The 17,940-nt window shown below is 48.8% G+C and overlaps 1 protein-coding gene across 4 annotated transcripts in view; it reads left to right on the top strand.

The window, feature by feature from the left end:
• Positions 1 to 17,940, top strand: part of sec31b (SEC31 homolog B, COPII coat complex component) — a 29,274-nt gene that overhangs the window by 1,515 nt on the left and 9,819 nt on the right. For 2 of the 4 annotated variants that reach the window (XM_064963848.1, XM_064963846.1), the window contains exons 3-20: positions 440 to 563; positions 682 to 877; positions 1,110 to 1,205; positions 1,702 to 1,842; positions 3,751 to 3,893; positions 4,292 to 4,391; positions 4,782 to 4,943; positions 5,342 to 5,494; positions 6,016 to 6,249; positions 6,837 to 7,004; positions 7,222 to 7,357; positions 7,605 to 7,783; positions 11,230 to 11,356; positions 12,010 to 12,155; positions 12,336 to 12,509; positions 14,865 to 15,041; positions 15,354 to 15,597; positions 16,057 to 16,560. In XM_064963848.1, coding sequence (XP_064819920.1) covers positions 440 to 563; positions 682 to 877; positions 1,110 to 1,205; positions 1,702 to 1,842; positions 3,751 to 3,893; positions 4,292 to 4,391; positions 4,782 to 4,943; positions 5,342 to 5,494; positions 6,016 to 6,249; positions 6,837 to 7,004; positions 7,222 to 7,357; positions 7,605 to 7,783; positions 11,230 to 11,356; positions 12,010 to 12,155; positions 12,336 to 12,509; positions 14,865 to 15,041; positions 15,354 to 15,597; positions 16,057 to 16,560 — 3,204 coding nt within the window. Of the gene's footprint in view, positions 1 to 439; positions 564 to 681; positions 878 to 1,109; positions 1,206 to 1,701; positions 1,843 to 1,864; positions 2,149 to 3,750; positions 3,894 to 4,291; positions 4,392 to 4,781; positions 4,944 to 5,341; positions 5,495 to 6,015; positions 6,250 to 6,836; positions 7,005 to 7,221; positions 7,358 to 7,604; positions 7,784 to 11,229; positions 11,357 to 12,009; positions 12,156 to 12,335; positions 12,510 to 14,864; positions 15,042 to 15,353; positions 15,598 to 16,056; positions 16,561 to 17,073; positions 17,895 to 17,940 lie in introns of those variants that run through there. The other 2 variants (XM_064963849.1, XM_064963850.1) reach the window with 2 other exon arrangements.

Here is a 17,940-nt window from a genome sequence, read left to right as displayed (position 1 = left end):
CTTCTACCTTGTCTTAGGTAGTAACTCTAACCCTTCTACCTTGTCTTAGGTAGTAACTCTAACCCTTCTACCTTGTCTTAGGTAGTAACTCTAACCCTTCTACCTTGTCTTAGGTAGTAACTCTAACCCTTCTACCTTGTCTTAGGTAGGGTAGAACTGTTTTGTGTATCAGGACTTTCATGCACTTATACAGTAGATAGTTCCAGATGTTTAGGCATTCTTGCCAGTAGCCTCCCAGATCTATTTATGCGATCTAGCCAACTTGCCTAACTTGGCAAGCATCCATAAACAGACTTGGGAGCAGGCTTCTAAAAATCAGGAGTTGTGTAACTGATGATAACAGGCTTCACTTTTAATTCTGATTAACATACTTCTTGAGTTGTTGTGATTTATTAGATTTCTTTGTTGGTCTGTGTTTGTTGTTGTTGTTGAGGAACAGGCACGTCAGCTCAGCAGCTGGATGCGTCATTCAACACCACTGCCGCCTTGGAAATATTCCAGGTGGATTTTGCCGATCCTTCCCTGGGCATGAAGCTCAAGGGGTCCTTACCTACTTCTAACAGGTCAGCAACAACAATGACCTGCTAACCCAATACTATACGAGTTAACAAGTTAATATATTATTGTATCGATACATACGATTCAACCTATAACATTTGATTTTTGATGTCTGTGCCCTAGGCTCCATAGTCTGGTTTGGGTAAACTTTGGAGCAGGAGAAGACGGTTTGGGAGGGAGACTGATTGGAGGCAGTGATAATGGCACGGTAACGGTGTATAGCCCAGAAGCCATTGTAACATCAGGGGCAGAGGCAATAATAGGACAGTCGGACAAACACACTGGGCCTGTCAGAGCATTAGACTTCAACCCCTTTCAGGTAATACTGGTAGCAGCCAGTCAAGGCTTTGGCCCATTTCTCACTTGTAGTTTGACATGCAATTTAAAATGGCTACTAAATTACATTAAATGAAGCTTTTAATATGAACACTTAAAGGATATGTTCAATCCAATGTTCTGTATCATATTCCTCACATGTATTTTTTTCTCTCATTTGCATGTACTTTCTCTCTCTCACACACTCTCTCTCACACTCTCTCTCACACTCTCAGAGTAATCTGTTGGCGTCAGGGGCAAACGATTCAGAGATCTACATCTGGGATCTGAACAATTTCAGCAATCCAATGACACCCGGGACAAAGTCACAGGTAAATGTCTCTGGGGGAAGTTTGTCCCGTTCTCTTCTATTTCCATTCAACTTCTTCTCTAAATCAAAATGGTGGGTAATTCCAGGTGATTTAAATCCCTGGAATGAGTCTTAATTTAATTTTGAACCGTTTTCTCCATGTTTTCCCCTCTTTGTAGCTTTGTGAGGTAAGAGTGAAAGCCTGTGTGTGTGTGTGTGTGGTTGTTGTCTGGTGTGTGGTGGCTTTAACATGTGTGGGCTGGTGGGAAGGTTAAATATCCTAACACTTCCCCCTATCAAGACATTACTGAAGTCTCAGAGAAATAGCCTGTGACAATAGTCTTCCACAGTGTGGCAGTGTTGGGAATTTTAGCTCTGCTTTTTGATGTGAAATAACACCTGTTTTTTTTCCTTGTATTTTTGTTAATCTCTAAAATGTGTGCCGTGACCTTCTCCACTCAATAATTCCTGGAGGAATATCTGTAACAGTGCTGTTCCTTCTCTCCCCATCCACCTAGCCTCCTGAAGATATCAGTGTGGTGTCGTGGAACAGACAGGTGCAACACATCCTGGCCTCTGCAAACCCCAGTGGGAAAGCAGTGGTCTGGGACCTGAGGAAGAACGAGCCCATCATCAAGATTAGTGACCACAGCAACCGGGTGAGTACAGTAGATTGGTGACCACAGCAACCGGGTGGGTACAGTAGACTAGTGAGTACAGTCGATTGGTGACCACAGCAACCGCGTGAGTGCAGTAGATTGGTGACCACAGCAACCGGGTGGGTACAGTAGACTAGTGAGTACAGCAACCGGGTGAGTACAGTAGACTAGTGACCACAGCAACCGGGTGAGTACAGTAGACTAGTGAGTACAGTAGATTGGTGACCACAGCAACCGCGTGAGTGCAGTAGATTGGTGACCACAGCAACCGGGTGGGTACAGTAGACTAGTGACCACAGCAACCGGGTGAGTACAGTAGAATAGTGAGTACAGTAGACTGGTGAGTACAGTAGACTAGTGAGTACAGTAGATTGGTGACCACGGCAACCGGGTGAGTACAGTAGACTAGTGACCAAAGCAACAGGGTGAGTACAGTAGACTAGTGAGTACAGTAGATTGGTGACCACGGCAACCGGGTGGGTACAGTAGATTGGCATGTAGAAATGTTGAAAGGCTGTTGTGTTGTAAATGCACTGTTCAGGGATTCTCTGGTGTGGTGTTGTAGATGCTCTGGTTTGGTGTGGTGTTGTAGATGCTCTGGTGTGGTGTTGTAGATGCTCTGGTTTGGTGTGGTGTTGTAGATGCTCTGGTGTGGTGTGGTGTTGTAGATGCTCTGGTTTGGTGTGGTGTTGTAGATGCTCTGGTTTGGTGTGGTGTTGTAGATGCTCTGGTTTGGTGTGGTGTTGTAGATGCTCTGGTTTGGTGTGGTGTTGTAGATGCTCTGGTGTGGTGTTGTAGATGCTCTGGTGTGGTGTTGTAGATGCTCTGGTTTGGTGTGGTGTTGTAGATGCTCTGGTTTGGTGTGGTGTTGTAGATGCTCTGGTTTGGTGTGGTGTTGTAGATGCTCTGGTGTGGTGTGGTGTTGTAGATGCTCTGGTGTGGTGTGGTGTTGTAGATGCTCTGGTGTGGTGTGGTGTTGTAGATGCTCTGGTGTGGTGTGGTGTTGTAGATGCTCTGGTTTGGTGTGGTGTTGTAGATGCTCTGGTTTGGTGTGGTGTTGTAGATGCTCTGGTTTGGTGTGGTGTTGTAGATGCTCTGGTGTGGTGTTGTAGATGCTCTGGTTTGGTGTGGTGTTGTAGATGCTCTGGTGTGGTGTGGTGTGGTAGATGCTCTGGTTTGGTGTGGTGTTGTAGATGCTCTGGTTTGGTGTGGTGTTGTAGATGCTCTGGTTTGGTGTGGTGTTGTAGATGCTCTGGTTTGGTGTGGTGTTGTAGATGCTCTGGTTTGGTGTGGTGTTGTAGATGCTCTGGTTTGGTGTGGTGTTGTAGATGCTCTGGTGTGGTGTGGTGTTGTAGATGCTCTGGTGTGGTGTGGTGTTGTAGATGCTCTGGTGTGGTGTGGTGTTGTAGATGCTCTGGTTTGGTGTGGTGTTGTAGATGCTCTGGTTTGGTGTGGTGTTGTAGATGCTCTGGTTTGGTGTGGTGTTGTAGATGCTCTGGTTTGGTGTGGTGTTGTAGATGCTCTGGTGTGGTGTTGTAGATGCACTGTTCAGGGATGCTCTGGTCTGATGTAGGGTTGTGTTATAGATGCACTGTTCATGGATGCTCTGGTCTGATGTAGTGTTGTATTGTAGATGCTCTGGTCTGATGTAGTGTTGTATTGTAGACTCCCTGGTCTGATGTTGTGTTTCACTGATCAGGGATGCCCTGGTCTGATGTAGTGTTATAGATGCACTGTTCAGGGATGCTCTGGTCTGATGTGGGGTTGTGTTATATATATGCACTGTTCAGGGATGCCCTGGTCTGATGTTGTGTTGTAGATGCACTGTTCAGGGATGCTCTGGTCTGATGTGGGGTTGTGTTATATATGCACTGTTCAGGGATGCCCTGGTCTGATGTTGTGTTGTAGATGCACTGTTCAGGGATGCTCTGGCACCCTGAGGTGGCCACCCAGTTGGTCCTGGCCTCAGAAGATGACCGCATGCCAGTCATTCAGATGTGGGACCTGCGCTTTGCCACGTCCCCTCTCAAAGTCCTGGAGAACCACACAAGGTGAGCCTCTGGGACGTTGTGCCACTCATCACTTTAACTGGAAATGTTATGTGTGATGACGGTGATGATATGGTCTCTGTACTGGCAGGTGGAGGTAAATACTTCATGTTTCTCGCTCCAACAGTGCAGTAACATGTAACCATAGTAATTCGCATAATAAAACATTATTTTATTTTTTATACGTTGGTGTTGTGCTACTTTAATTGTCTGTATGTCGTTGGTTGTGTTTTTATTGGTGTTGTATGTGTTACGTGGTTCAATCACATTTTCCTTTTTGTTGTGGATTAATAAAGTCCAGCGAGATCTTCCAGCTCGGCGGCTGTTGTTGTTTCACAGTTGAAGTTAAGAGAGAAAGCCTCGCCCGTCGGTGATGAAGGCTTGGTGTTTTTCCTCCTCAGGGGACTTCTGTCCATAGCGTGGAGCCAAGCAGACCCAGAGCTGTTGCTCAGTAGTGCGAAAGACAACAGGATCCTCTGCTGGAACCCAACCACTGGAGAGGTACCTGCTTTTCTGCTCTGTTCTAAAGGCCTCGTGGTGTATGTGGCCTCCCATCACAAAGCCCCCGCCATCTTTCCCTGCCCAGGGCTTCTTCAGATGCCTCTGTTGTCTAGGTGATCTTTTTCTACAATGTCGTGGCGATCCAATCTCTCTCTCTCCCATCACAAAGCCCCCGCCATCTTTCCCTGCCCAGGGCATCTTCAGATGCCTCTGTTGTCTAGGTGATCTGTTTCTACAATGTCGTGGCGATCCAATCTCTCTCTCTCCCATCACAAAGCCCCCGCCATCTTTCCCTGCCCAGGGCATCTTCAGATGCCTCTGTTGTCTAGTTGATCTGTTTCTACAATGTCGTGGTGATCCAATCTCTCTCTCTCTCTCCCGTCTCTCTAGGTGATCTATGAATTACCAACGACCAATCAGTGGTGCTTTGACATCCAGTGGTGTCCCAGGAACCCGGCGCTGCTGTCGGCCGCCTCGTTTGACGGCTGGATCAGTGTTTACAGCGTGATGGGAGGAAGCCTGGAGGCCCAGCAGCAGAGCAGGGCTGATCAGGTAGAGAGCCTCCATCTGTCTTACAGCTCTATCTGTGACCCATGTCTGTTTACTGTCTAAAGGAAACCATCCACAATCCAGTGTTGCCGCTGGGAGTCACTCTGGATAAGAATGTCTGCTAAATGCTAAAACGTCAAAGGCTCCCTGTTTCCTATGTAGTGTGCACTACTTCTTTTGTAGTGCACTACTTAATACACTTTATGGAATAGATATGATTTGATTGTTGTAACATTTTGCCGTAGTCAGGTGTCTAGCCTGGTGTTGAATGTGGTTGCTACTGCTGCTATAATGGTAGGGTATGGTTGTAGACCTTCTCATTTAAAGACCTCCGCTCATTTATCATACCTTTATATAATATTTAGATGGGAATGCAGTCTTTGTGTGGTGCTTTCCCACAGATCTCCTCGTCCTTTGACACCATGGATCCGTTTGGGACAGGCCAGGTGCTGCCCCCTCTGCAAGTTCCCCAACCCAGCCCTCAGACCACCCTCGTCGCTCCGCTGAAGAAGCCCCCCAAGTGGGTTCGTAGGCCCGTAGGAGCCTCATTCGCTGTAAGTGCAATGTACCTGACCTTTAAAAATATATATATATATATATATATTTTTTTTTTGTATTTCAGAAGGTAAATAACATCAGTAAATGCGTATTGTGAGGAACCCCAATATGTTTAATCAGTAAGGCATGACTACCCGCGGATTATAGTAGAAACACACGGTTAAAGTCTATTCTTAGGCATGACAACCTGCGGATTGTAGTAGAAACACACGGTTAAAGTCTATTCTTAGGCATGACAACCTGCGGATTATGGTAGAAACACACGGTTAAAGTCTATTCTTAGGCATGACAACCCGCGGATTGTAGTAGAAACACACGGTTAAAGTCTATTCTTAGGCATGACAACCTGCGGATTATAGTAGAAACACACGGTTAAAGTCTATTCTTAGGCATGACATAGTGCTACTCTTTGGTCACGCTCTACTCTTAAAGGGACTATACGTGCTTATGACAAGTCTTACAATGTATTATAACTGCATCATAGTAATAGTACCCTCCCATCCTCTTCTCCTTGTAGTTTGGTGGGAAGCTGATCACCTTTGAGAGTCCTAAGGCTCCAGTCCAGAGCCCACAGCCCGTCCCTGTCCCCAGGCAGGTGTTTGTGAGCCAGGTCACCACGGAAACAGAGCTCCTCCAACGTTCCAGAGAGCTGCAGGCTGCTCTGCAATCTGGATCTTTGTCAGACTACTGCCAGGCCAAGATCCACAAGGCCCCCACAGACTCTGAACAGGACATATGGAGGTTTCTCCTGGTAGGTGTGATGACACTGCACAGTGGCACCAAAGGTTCATTTTAAAGGAATAATGGACGATTTTGGCAATTTTGGCAACTTTTCTACATACCCCAGGGTCATACAATGTAACATTATAAAGACCGTGTGACATTTTGGGCATTTAATCCCTTTTTCTCCTCACCCAGGGTCATATGATCTCATGGATACCATTTTTTGCCTCTGCATGCAGTTTTGAAGGTAGTTTTGGGAGCCATTGCTAACTAGCGTTAGCACAATGCCTGGAAGTCTCCTGGAACTGTTAGCATGCTAAAATGGTATCCATGAATTAATCTGACCCTCGTTAAGTAGAAAAGTTGCTTAATTGCCAAAATGTTTTTTTTATTTTTAAAGTCCAGTTATCTGTGTCCCTGTCTGTCCTTCTGACTGGACAGTAGTAGGACTCACAGAACACCTATGGAGATGACGCATTTCCATGAACACTAGGCTTCTCTGTACAATGTATTTGGATAAAAAGGCACTCGGGAGCCAAGACCAACATATGATGAACACCACTTCTGCAAGGGTTGTTTACGTTTCTAATGTTGTCCGCCTCCTGATGTTTACAGGTCAACTTTGAAGATGAAGCCCGAGTCAAATTCCTGAGACTTTTGGGTTTCAGCAAAGAGGATTTAGAGAGAAAGATATCCACCTGCTTAGGGAAGAACCTGCAGCCTAACGGACATGGAGTGGATGCCAACGATCTGGCTGAGAAGATACAGCTTCTCTCTACTCAGGTCAGTCCAGGAACAAACCCTCTTCATTAGCCCATTCTCTTTCATAGTCGTCCTACTTCTCGTCTAGACTGCAGTTCTTCCACCGTCCACTAGAGGGCAGTGACGAGTGTCAGAAGTGATATGTGGTCTCTGTTCATAACAACATGAATCCTGTCACCTTTTTATATTATCACCACCAACCTTCCATAAAAGTACATTGTCCTCGTTTCATTTCCAGAGGTCAGAAGAATCCGGGGATGAGGTTGACTCCACCAAGACTCCGGGTTCATCCTCGCCCTCTGACTTTTTCAGTCAGATCCCACCACAACCACAAGACAAGGAGAAGATCAGCTTCCCGATCCCTGTCTCAGCAGGTACTGCTCGTCTTCCGTTCAGTATCCCAGCAGTTGGACGTGACTTCAGCTCTCTCTTCCTGTGAAATCTAAACAGTACGGACTGGTTTCCCGGACACATAACAAATAGAATGTTCAACGTAAAACCTTTTTTTTTTTTTTTTTTTTTTTGTCTTTAATATGAATCTGTTGTCCTGGTAACTGGCCCTGTGTATGACTGTAACTCTCCCGCATCTCATTCAGTTGCTTCATGCTCCTGTTGTATTAGATGCAGATGGTCTGATCAGCATGGCTCTGCTGGTGGGAAACTTTGAGGGAGCGGTGGACCTGTGTCTGAATGAGGGGCGCTACGCTGAGGCCATCCTGCTGGCGATCAGTGGAGGACAGGAGCTACTGCAGAGGACCCAGCAGACATACCTGGACGAGCAGAGGAACAGCATCTCTGTGGTAAGACAGGGGACATACCTGGACGAGCAGAGGAACAGCATCTCTGTGGTAAGACGGGGGACATACCTGGACGAGCAGAGGAACAGCATCTCTGTGGTAAGACAGGGGACATACCTGGACGAGCAGAGGAACAGCATCTCTGTGGTAAGACAGGGGGGGGACATACCTGGACGAGCAGAGGAACAGCATCTCTGTGGTAAGACGGGGGACATACCTGGACGAGCAGAGGAACAGCATCTCTGTGGTAAGACGGGGGACATACCTGGACGAGCAGAGGAACAGCATCTCTGTGGTAAGACAGGGGACATACCTGGACGAGCAGAGGAACAGCATCTCTGTGGTAAGACAGGGGACATACCTGGACGAGCAGAGGAACAGCATCTCTGTGGTAAGACAGGGGACATACCTGGACGAGCAGAGGAACAGCATCTCTGTGGTAAGACAGGGGGGACATACCTGGACGAGCAGAGGAACAGCATCTCTGTGGTAAGACGGGGTGGGGGGACATACCTGGACGAGCAGAGGAACAGCATCTCTATGGTAAGACAGGGGGACATACCTGGACGAGCAGAGGAACAGCATCTCTGTGGTAAGACAGGGGACATACCTGGACGAGCAGAGGAACAGCATCTCTGTGGTAAGACAGGGGACATACCTGGACGAGCAGAGGAACAGCATCTCTGTGGTAAGACAGGGGACATACCTGGACGAGCAGAGGAACAGCATCTCTATGGTAAGACAGGGGGGACATACCTGGACGAGCAGAGGAACAGCATCTCTGTGGTAAGACAGGGGGGGGACATACCTGGACGAGCAGAGGAACAGCATCTCTGTGGTAAGACAGGGGGGACATACCTGGACGAGCAGAGGAACAGCATCTCTGTGGTAAGACAGGGGACATACCTGGACGAGCAGAGGAACAGCATCTCTATGGTAAGACAGGGGACATACCTGGACGAGCAGAGGAACAGCATCTCTGTGGTAAGACGGGGGGGACATACCTGGACGAGCAGAGGAACAGCATCTCTGTGGTAAGACAGGGGGGGGGGCCACACCTGGACGAGCAGAGGAACAGCATCTCTATGGTAAGACAGGGGACATACCTGGACGAGCAGAGGAACAGCATCTCTGTGGTAAGACGGGGGGGACATACCTGGACGAGCAGAGGAACAGCATCTCTGTGGTAAGACAGGGGGGACATACCTGGACGAGCAGAGGAACAGCATCTCTGTGGTAAGACAGGGGGACATACCTGGACGAGCAGAGGAACAGCATCTCTGTGGTAAGACAGGGGGGACATACCTGGACGAGCAGAGGAACAGCATCTCTGTGGTAAGACAGGGGACATACCTGGACGAGCAGAGGAACAGCATCTCTGTGGTAAGACGGGGGGGGGGACATACCTGGACGAGCAGAGGAACAGCATCTCTGTGGTAAGACAGGGGGGGGACATACCTGGACGAGCAGAGGAACAGCATCTCTATGGTAAGACAGGGGGGGACATACCTGGACGAGCAGAGGAACAGCATCTCTGTGGTAAGACGGGGGACATACCTGGACGAGCAGAGGAACAGCATCTCTGTGGTAAGACGGGGGACATACCTGGACGAGCAGAGGAACAGCATCTCTGTGGTAAGACAGGGGGGGACATACCTGGATGAGCAGAGGAACAGCATCTCTGTGGTAAGACAGGGGACATACCTGGACGAGCAGAGGAACAGCATCTCTGTGGTAAGACAGGGGGGGACATACCTGGACGAGCAGAGGAACAGCATCTCTATGGTAAGACAGGGGGGGGCATACCTGGACGAGCAGAGGAACAGCATCTCTATGGTAAGACAGGGGGGGGCATACCTGGACGAGCAGAGGAACAGCATCTCTGTGGTAAGACAGGGGACATACCTGGACGAGCAGAGGAACAGCATCTCTGTGGTAAGACGGGGGACATACCTGGACGAGCAGAGGAACAGCATCTCTGTGGTAAGACAGGGGACATACCTGGACGAGCAGAGGAACAGCATCTCTGTGGTAAGACAGGGGACATACCTGGACGAGCAGAGGAACAGCATCTCTGTGGTAAGACGGGGGGACATACCTGGACGAGCAGAGGAACAGCATCTCTGTGGTAAGACAGGGGACATACCTGGACGAGCAGAGGAACAGCATCTCTATGGTAAGACAGGGGGGACATACCTGGACGAGCAGAGGAACAGCATCTCTGTGGTAAGACAGGGGACATACCTGGACGAGCAGAGGAACAGCATCTCTATGGTAAGACAGGGGGGACATACCTGGACGAGCAGAGGAACAGCATCTCTATGGTAAGACGGGACATACCTGGACGAGCAGAGGAACAGCATCTCTATGGTAAGACAGGGGGGACATACCTGGACGAGCAGAGGAACAGCATCTCTGTGGTAAGACAGGGGGACATACCTGGACGAGCAGAGGAACAGCATCTCTGTGGTAAGACGGGGGGACATACCTGGACGAGCAGAGGAACAGCATCTCTGTGGTAAGACAGGGGACATACCTGGACGAGCAGAGGAACAGCATCTCTATGGTAAGACAGGGGGGACATACCTGGACGAGCAGAGGAACAGCATCTCTGTGGTAAGACAGGGGACATACCTGGACGAGCAGAGGAACAGCATCTCTATGGTAAGACAGGGGACATACCTGGACGAGCAGAGGAACAGCATCTCTATGGTAAGACGGGGGGGACATACCTGGACGAGCAGAGGAACAGCATCTCTGTGGTAAGACAGGGGGGGACATACCTGGACGAGCAGAGGAACAGCATCACTATGGTAAGCAGGGGGGACATACCTGGACGAGCAGAGGAACAGCATCTCTATGGTAAGACAGGGGGGACATACCTGGACGAGCAGAGGAACAGCATCTCTATGGTAAGACGGGGGGGACATACCTGGACGAGCAGAGGAACAGCATCTCTATGGTAAGACAGGGGACATACCTGGACGAGCAGAGGAACAGCATCTCTATGGTAAGACAGGGGGGACATACCTGGACGAGCAGAGGAACAGCATCTCTGTGGTAAGACAGGGGACATACCTGGACGAGCAGAGGAACAGCATCTCTATGGTAAGACAGGGGGGGACATACCTGGACGAGCAGAGGAACAGCATCTCTGTGGTAAGACGGGGGGGACATACCTGGACGAGCAGAGGAACAGCATCTCTGTGGTAAGACGGGGGGGACATACCTGGACGAGCAGAGGAACAGCATCTCTATGGTAAGACGGGACATTTGGGACATACCCTCAAGGCTATTTGATATATATCAATTTGTATGACTTGATTACTAGCTAGCAAAGTTTAGTTCAGAATATAGTTATTTTGTATCAACAGTGCAAAATAATCTGATTTTACTGAGTCAACATGAATACAAACAACATGGTTAAGTTTACTATCGACCGTCCTCAGCTGATCTCATCCGTGGTGACCCAGAACTGGGGAGACATCGTGCAGAGCTGTGCCTTGGATAACTGGAAGGAGGCTCTCGCTGCTCTCCTAACCTACGCTCACCCCAAAGAGTTTGCTCATCTGTGTGGTAAGAACGAGCTGTTGAGGATCGTAACAAAGGCATCAGTCAACCCCGGCTTGCTTTTACCTTGAGTTCAGCGCTTATTTCTGCAAGTCACTAGAAATCTATTTCAGAAGAGAGACCTGATTGTACCTGATGGTCTCTTCTGCTTCCTGTTCCTAACCCCCCCCCCCCTCCCTTTCTCCTGGTAGGACTATAACTGATCCCTGTGCTGTGTAGCTCTTCTGCTTCCTGTTCCTAACCCCTCCCTCCCTTTCTCCTGGTAGGACTATAACTGATCCCTGTGCTGTGTAGCTCTTCTGCTTCCTGTTCCTAACCCCTCCCTCCCTTTCTCCTGGTAGGACTATAACTGATCCCTGTGCTGTGTAGCTCTTCTGCTTCCTGTTCCTAACCCCTCCCTCCCTTTCTCCTGGTAGGACTGTAACTGATCTCTGTGCTGTGTAGCTCTTCTGCTTCCTGTTCGTAACCCTTCCCTCCCTTTCTCCTGGTAGGACTGTAACTGATCTCTGTGCTGTGTAGCTCTTCTGCTTCCTGTTCCTAACCCCTCCCTCCCTTTCTCCTGGTAGGACTATAACTGATCTCTGTTACATCTTCTATCTAACCTCTCCTCCTCTCTCTCCCTCTCTTCCTTGCTCTCCCACCCTCTCCTGGTACTGTAGAGACCCTGGGGTCGCGTCTGGAGGGGGAGAGGACAGAGAAACGCTGTCTGCAGGCATGTCTCTGTTACATTTGCTCTGGGAACATTGAGAAACTAGTGGAATGCTGGGCCCTGCAGAGGGACTGCTCATCTCCCCTGGTTTTAGAGGTAAGAAATCATTTTATTTTTTATTTTTATATCTATCTATATATTTATCCTAAATTTAACCATGGAAGTCACTTTTCCAAGTGAACCCAAGCGTTATGATGATGGCCACAGATACCATCTCTATTGACGTGGTAGTAACCAGGTGGTAACATTATGTGGTCTGTGTGATTTGACCGCCAGGACTTGGTAGAGAAGATGATGGTTCTGCGTAAGTCTGTGGAGCGTCTGAGGAACAACGAGGTGGCTGTACAGAGTCCTGTCCTGGCTGACAAGCTGACTCACTACGCTGGTCTCCTCGCTTCACAAGGCAGCCTGGCTACAGCCCTGTCCTACCTGCCAGACACCTCAGACCAGGTAAACGCAACCTCCAGTCCTCTTCAGATACCTTATCAACCGGGAAATGTTTTAAACGTGTCATCGTGCTTCGAAGACGCCGTGTTTTCTCTCTCCTGGATCGTGTTCAGACCTGCATTTTAATATGAAAGTTGTGCTTCGTTGATCTTGCCTGGTGAAAGAGGACTAAATCAAATCAAATTTATTTATATAGCCCTTCGTACATCAGCTGATATCTCAAAGTGCTGTACAGAAACCCAGCCTAAAACCCCAAACAGCAAGCAATGCAGGTGTAGAAGCACGGTGGCTAGGAAAAACTCCCTAGAAAGGCCAAAACCTAGGTAGAAACCTAGAGAGGAACCAGGCTATGAGGGTTGGCCAGTCCTCTTCTGGTTGTGCCGGGTGGAGATTATAACAGAACATGGCCAAGATGTTCAAATGTTCATTAATGACCAGCATGGTCCAATAATAATAAGGCAGAACGGTTGAAACTGGAGCAGCAGCACGGCCAGGTGGACTGGGGACAGCAAGGAGTCATCATGTCACGTAGTCCTGAGGCATGGTCCTAGGGCTCAGGTCCTCCGAGAGAGAGAAGGAGAGAATTAGAGAACGCACACTTAGATTCACACAGGACACTAAATAGGACAGGAGAAGTACTCCAGATATAACAAACTGACCCTAGCCCCCCGACACATAAACTACTGCAGCATAAATACTGGAGGCTGAGACAGGAGGGGTCAGGAGACACTGTGCGCCATCCGAGGACACCCCCGGACAGGGCCAAACAGGAAGGATATAACCCCACCCACTTTGCCCAAGCACAGCCCCCACACCACTCGAGGGATATCTTCAACCACCAACTTACCATCCTGAGACAAGGCTGAGTATAGCCCACAAAGATCCTCGCCACGGCACAACCCAAGGGGGGACGCCAACCCAGACAGGATGATCACATCAGTGACTCAACCCACTCAGGTGACGCACCCCTCCCAGGGACGGTATGAGAGAGCCCCAGTAAGCCAGTGACTCAGCCCCTGTAATAGGGTTAGAGGCAGAGAATCCCAGTGGAAAGAGGGGAACCGGCCAGGCAGAGACGGCAAGGGTGGTTCGTTGCTCCAGAGCCTTTCCGTTCACCTTCCCACTCCTGGGCCAGACTACACTCAATCATATGACCCACTGAAGAGATGAGTCTTCAGTAAAGACTTAAAGGTTCAGACCATTCCATAAAAATGGAGCTCTATAGGAGAAAGCCCTGCCTCCAGCTGTTTGCTTAGAAATTCTAGGGACAATTAGGAGGCCTGCATCTTGTGACCGTAGCGTACGTGTAGGTATGTACGGCAGGACCAAATCAGAGAGATAGGTAGGAGCAAGCCCATGTAATGCTTTGTAGGTTAGCAGTAAAACCTTGAAATCAGCCCTTGCTTTGACAGGAAGCCAGTGTAGGGAGGCTAGCACTGGAGTAATATGATCAATTTCTTTTGGTTCTAGTCAGGATTCTAGCAGCCGTATTTAGCACTAACTGAAGTTTATTTTGTGCTTTATCCAGGTAGCCGGAAAGTAGAGCGTTGCAGTAGTCTAACCTAGATGTGACAAAAACATGGATTAATTTTTCTGCATCATTTTTGGACAGAAAGTTTCTGATTTTTGCAATGTTACGTAGATGGAAAAAAGCTGTCCTTGAAATGGTCTTGATATGTTCTTCAAAAGAGAGATCAGGGTCCAGAGTAACGCCGAGGTCCTTCACAGTTTCATTTGAGACGACTGTACAACCATTAAGATTAATTGTCAGATTCAACAGAAGATCTCTTTGTTTCTTGGGACTAATGTTGTTGTCGTCCAGAAAGAGGCCTAGTGGTTAGAGCGTTGGACTAGTAACCGGAAGATTGCAAGTTTGAATCCCCGAGCTGACAAGGTACAAATCTGTTGTTCTGCCCCTGAACAGGCAGTTAACCCACTGTTCCTAGGCCGTCATTGAAAATAAGAATTTGTTCTTAACTGACTTGCCTAGTTAAATAAAGGTAAAAATAAATTAAAAAGGGTTTGTCCTACCATCTGTTACTCCAGAGGGCTGTACTGCAGAGCAGGATCAATGAGTGAGCCAGCTAAATTTGATTAACAACCAGAAATTACTACACATTTTCTGGTTCATTAACAAAGCTAAACATCCATGTGTTCTTGGCTGTTGAGTCAATAAAACCATGCCTAAATATTATGATTTATTATTATTATTGTGTTTTTTTGATAAGCTTGAAATGGGCAAGTTAGCCTGCTAACTCCCTGGTTTATAGTTTACCCCTCAGGCAGGCTGACGCATCAAACTGTTTGAAATGTTTCAAGTACTATTATAACTGTGTTGTGGTGTTTGTCTTCCTGCAGGCTTGCATCATGATGATGAGAGACCGGCTGTTCCACGCCCAGGGAGAGGGAGGATCTGCAGGGGGGCAACAGCCCCCACCGTTCCCTTACAACAGAGTCAGGGTGACTGGGGGCCAACCTGCCCCCGCTCTGGCCCCTGCTGTCCCCGTCCAAGCACAACCACCAGCACAGACACCGGTATTTAGGAATGAATGCTTTTTATTTGACACTTTTGCCTCAGTCTTGAGAATGCAACAATAAACACACACAAATGACTGAGGAAAACCCCAAAGTAAACAGATGTATTTACATGGATGAGTCTAATCTCCACTTGAAGATATCATAGCAGTTGCTAGAGTTCATGTTGTGAAACATCAGCTTGGTATGTTGTTATTCTCTCATGTGTGTTTCTGTGGCTGCGGTCCAGTCTACTTTTTGAAGTAGTTCACTATAAAGGGAATAAGGTGCCGTTTGGGACGCTGGCTGTGTGTAAATGATGTTCCTCTCCAGGGGCCCTACCAGCCTCCTCTTCCTGTGATGTCAGTGGGTGGCCAGCCTCCTCTTCCTGTGATGTCAGTGGGTGGCCAGCCTCCTATGACGACAGTCTTCACTCCTCAAGCTGCTGCTCTCTCCAGAGGGCCGCCTCCTCCTTCGTATGGCGGTCTGCCTCCCTCCTCCCCTGCTCCTCCACCGAGTGGGCTGCCACGTACAGGACTACGGCCAGCCTACCCTCAACATCCTGCCACTGCCCCAGGTAGTCACTCGTCCTCCGTCCAGGGCCGTGTTCAGCAGGTGTTACGTCTGGAACTGACCCTGTGTGTAGTATGCCTACTGACTTCATCTTGTTTTTTTTGTTCTACAGTGTTATTTTTAGTGCTACATTTATTGATTGCTGCATTGTTGGGTTTGGAGCTTGTAAGAAAGGCATTTCACTGTATCAAATCAAATGTATTTAAATAGCCCTTCGTACATCAGCTGATATCTCAAAGTGCTGTACAGAAACTCAGCCTCAAACCCCAAACGGCAAGCAATGCAGGTGTAGAAGCACTGTACTTGTGTATGTGACATTGAAACGTGTTTGTTCTACGTAATATATTTCTATCTGAACGTAATATACAAGCTGTGCCCTGCTGAACCAGGTACTACTCTGTCACCTGCCAGACACTACTCCAGACTGGTCTTGATGTAACATGTCTGTCTCCTGTCTGCTCAGGGTTCTCTCCACTCCAGCCATTCCAGCCACAACAGCAGCCCATGTCTGCAGGACTAGGTGGCCCCGGCCTCTCTGCCTTCCCTCCAGGACCTGCTATGCCAGGCTCCAACCTATCTGGACCCCCCCTGCCTCCGTTCTCTGCCCCTGGCGGCCTCCCCACCATGCCCAGCCCAGGGCCACCTCCGTCAGGCTTCACCCCCACCTCGCTACCTGCAGGCCCCATGCCACCCAGCTACCAGCAGCCTGGGGCCCCCGTCGGCATGTACCCACCAGGGGGGTCTCACCTTCACAGCCAGGGCCCACCTGCAGGTCCCCCCTCTGGTCCGTACCCACCCCTGGGACCTGGATACCCACAAGGAGGGTCTCACCTTCACAGCCAGGGCCCACCTGCAGGTCCCCCCTCTGGTCCGTACCCACCCCTGGGACCTGGGTACCCACAAGGAGGTCCTGGAGCCCCGGCCGTCAAGTCCTTCTCTGCTCCGTCGGTTGCTGCTCCTCCTACAGGTACTGACTAAGATGCAATTCATGTGTTGCTTCCCAAATGCCGTCCTATGCCTGGTAGAGTGCACTACTGTTGACCGGGGATCGTACGGTCGGTAGGACCCTACCTTTGACCGGGGATCGTACGGTCGTCGGTAGGACCCTACCGTTGACCGGGGATCGTACGGTCGTCGGGTGGGACCCTACCGTTGACCGGGGATCGTACGGTCGTCGGGTGGGACCCTACCGGGGATCGTACGGTTGGTAGGACCCTACCGTTGACCGGGGACCGTACTATAAAGGGAGTGGGGTGTAATTTGGGACACAGGCCTGTAACACCACTGTTTATCTGTTATGATAGTCATCTTTAAAAATATCTTTATTCATTTATGCTTCAAGAAGAAATGGTGGATTCTTGTTTAACACTTGTCTCTTTTATAAATACTAAATCATGTGTAGTGAGATTTGAGACGTGAATAACGTAATGTTAATTCATAAATGCTTCTGATTGAGCTGTCCCCCTTGTTTAACTTTCAGGGTACTTCCCTTGGCTGAGTACTCCCCTTGTTGACGATGATGAAGGTGACAGTGAGAGTGACAGACAGGGCTAGGTTTGGATGTGGTGGGATAGGACTGTTAATGCAGACAGGGATAGGTTTAGATGTGGTGGGATAGGACTGTTAATGCAGACAGGGATAGGTTTAGATGTGGTGGGATAGGACTGTTAATGCAGACAGGGATAGGTTTAGATGTGGTGGGATAGGACTGTTAATGCAGACAGGGATAGGTTTGGATGTGGTGGGATAGGACTGTTAATGCAGACAGGGATAGGTTTAGATGTGGTGGGATAGGACTGTTAATGCAGACAGGGATAGGTTTGGATGTGGTGGGATAGGACTGTTAATGCAGACAGGGATAGGTTTAGATGTGGTGGGATAGGACTGTTAATGCAGACAGGGATAGGTTTAGATGTGGTGGGATAGGACTGTTAATGCAGACAGGGATAGGTTTGGATGTGGTGGGATAGGACTGTTAATGCAGACAGGGATAGGTTTGGATGTGGTGGGATAGGACTGTTAATGCAGACAGGGATAGGTTTAGATGTGGTGGGATAGGACTGTTAATGCAGACAGGGATAGGTTTAGATGTGGTGGGATAGGACTGTTAATGCAGACAGGGATAGGTTTGGATGTGGTGGGATAGGACTGTTAATGCAGACAGGGATAGGTTTAGATGTGGTGGGATAGGACTGTTAATGCAGACAGGGATAGGTTTAGATGTGGTGGGATAGGACTGTTAATGCAGACAGGGATAGGTTTGGATAAGACTGTTAATGCAGACAGGGATAGGGTGGGATAAGACTGTTAATGCAGACAGGGTTATGTTGGGATAAGACTGTTAATG

The sequence above is a fragment of the Oncorhynchus masou genome, unplaced genomic scaffold, assembly GCF_036934945.1.
Source record: "Oncorhynchus masou masou isolate Uvic2021 unplaced genomic scaffold, UVic_Omas_1.1 unplaced_scaffold_856, whole genome shotgun sequence".
NCBI lineage: Eukaryota > Metazoa > Chordata > Actinopteri > Salmoniformes > Salmonidae > Oncorhynchus > Oncorhynchus masou.
Note: the sequence above shows the minus strand (reverse complement) of the source record. Positions and strands in the feature narration are given on the sequence as shown.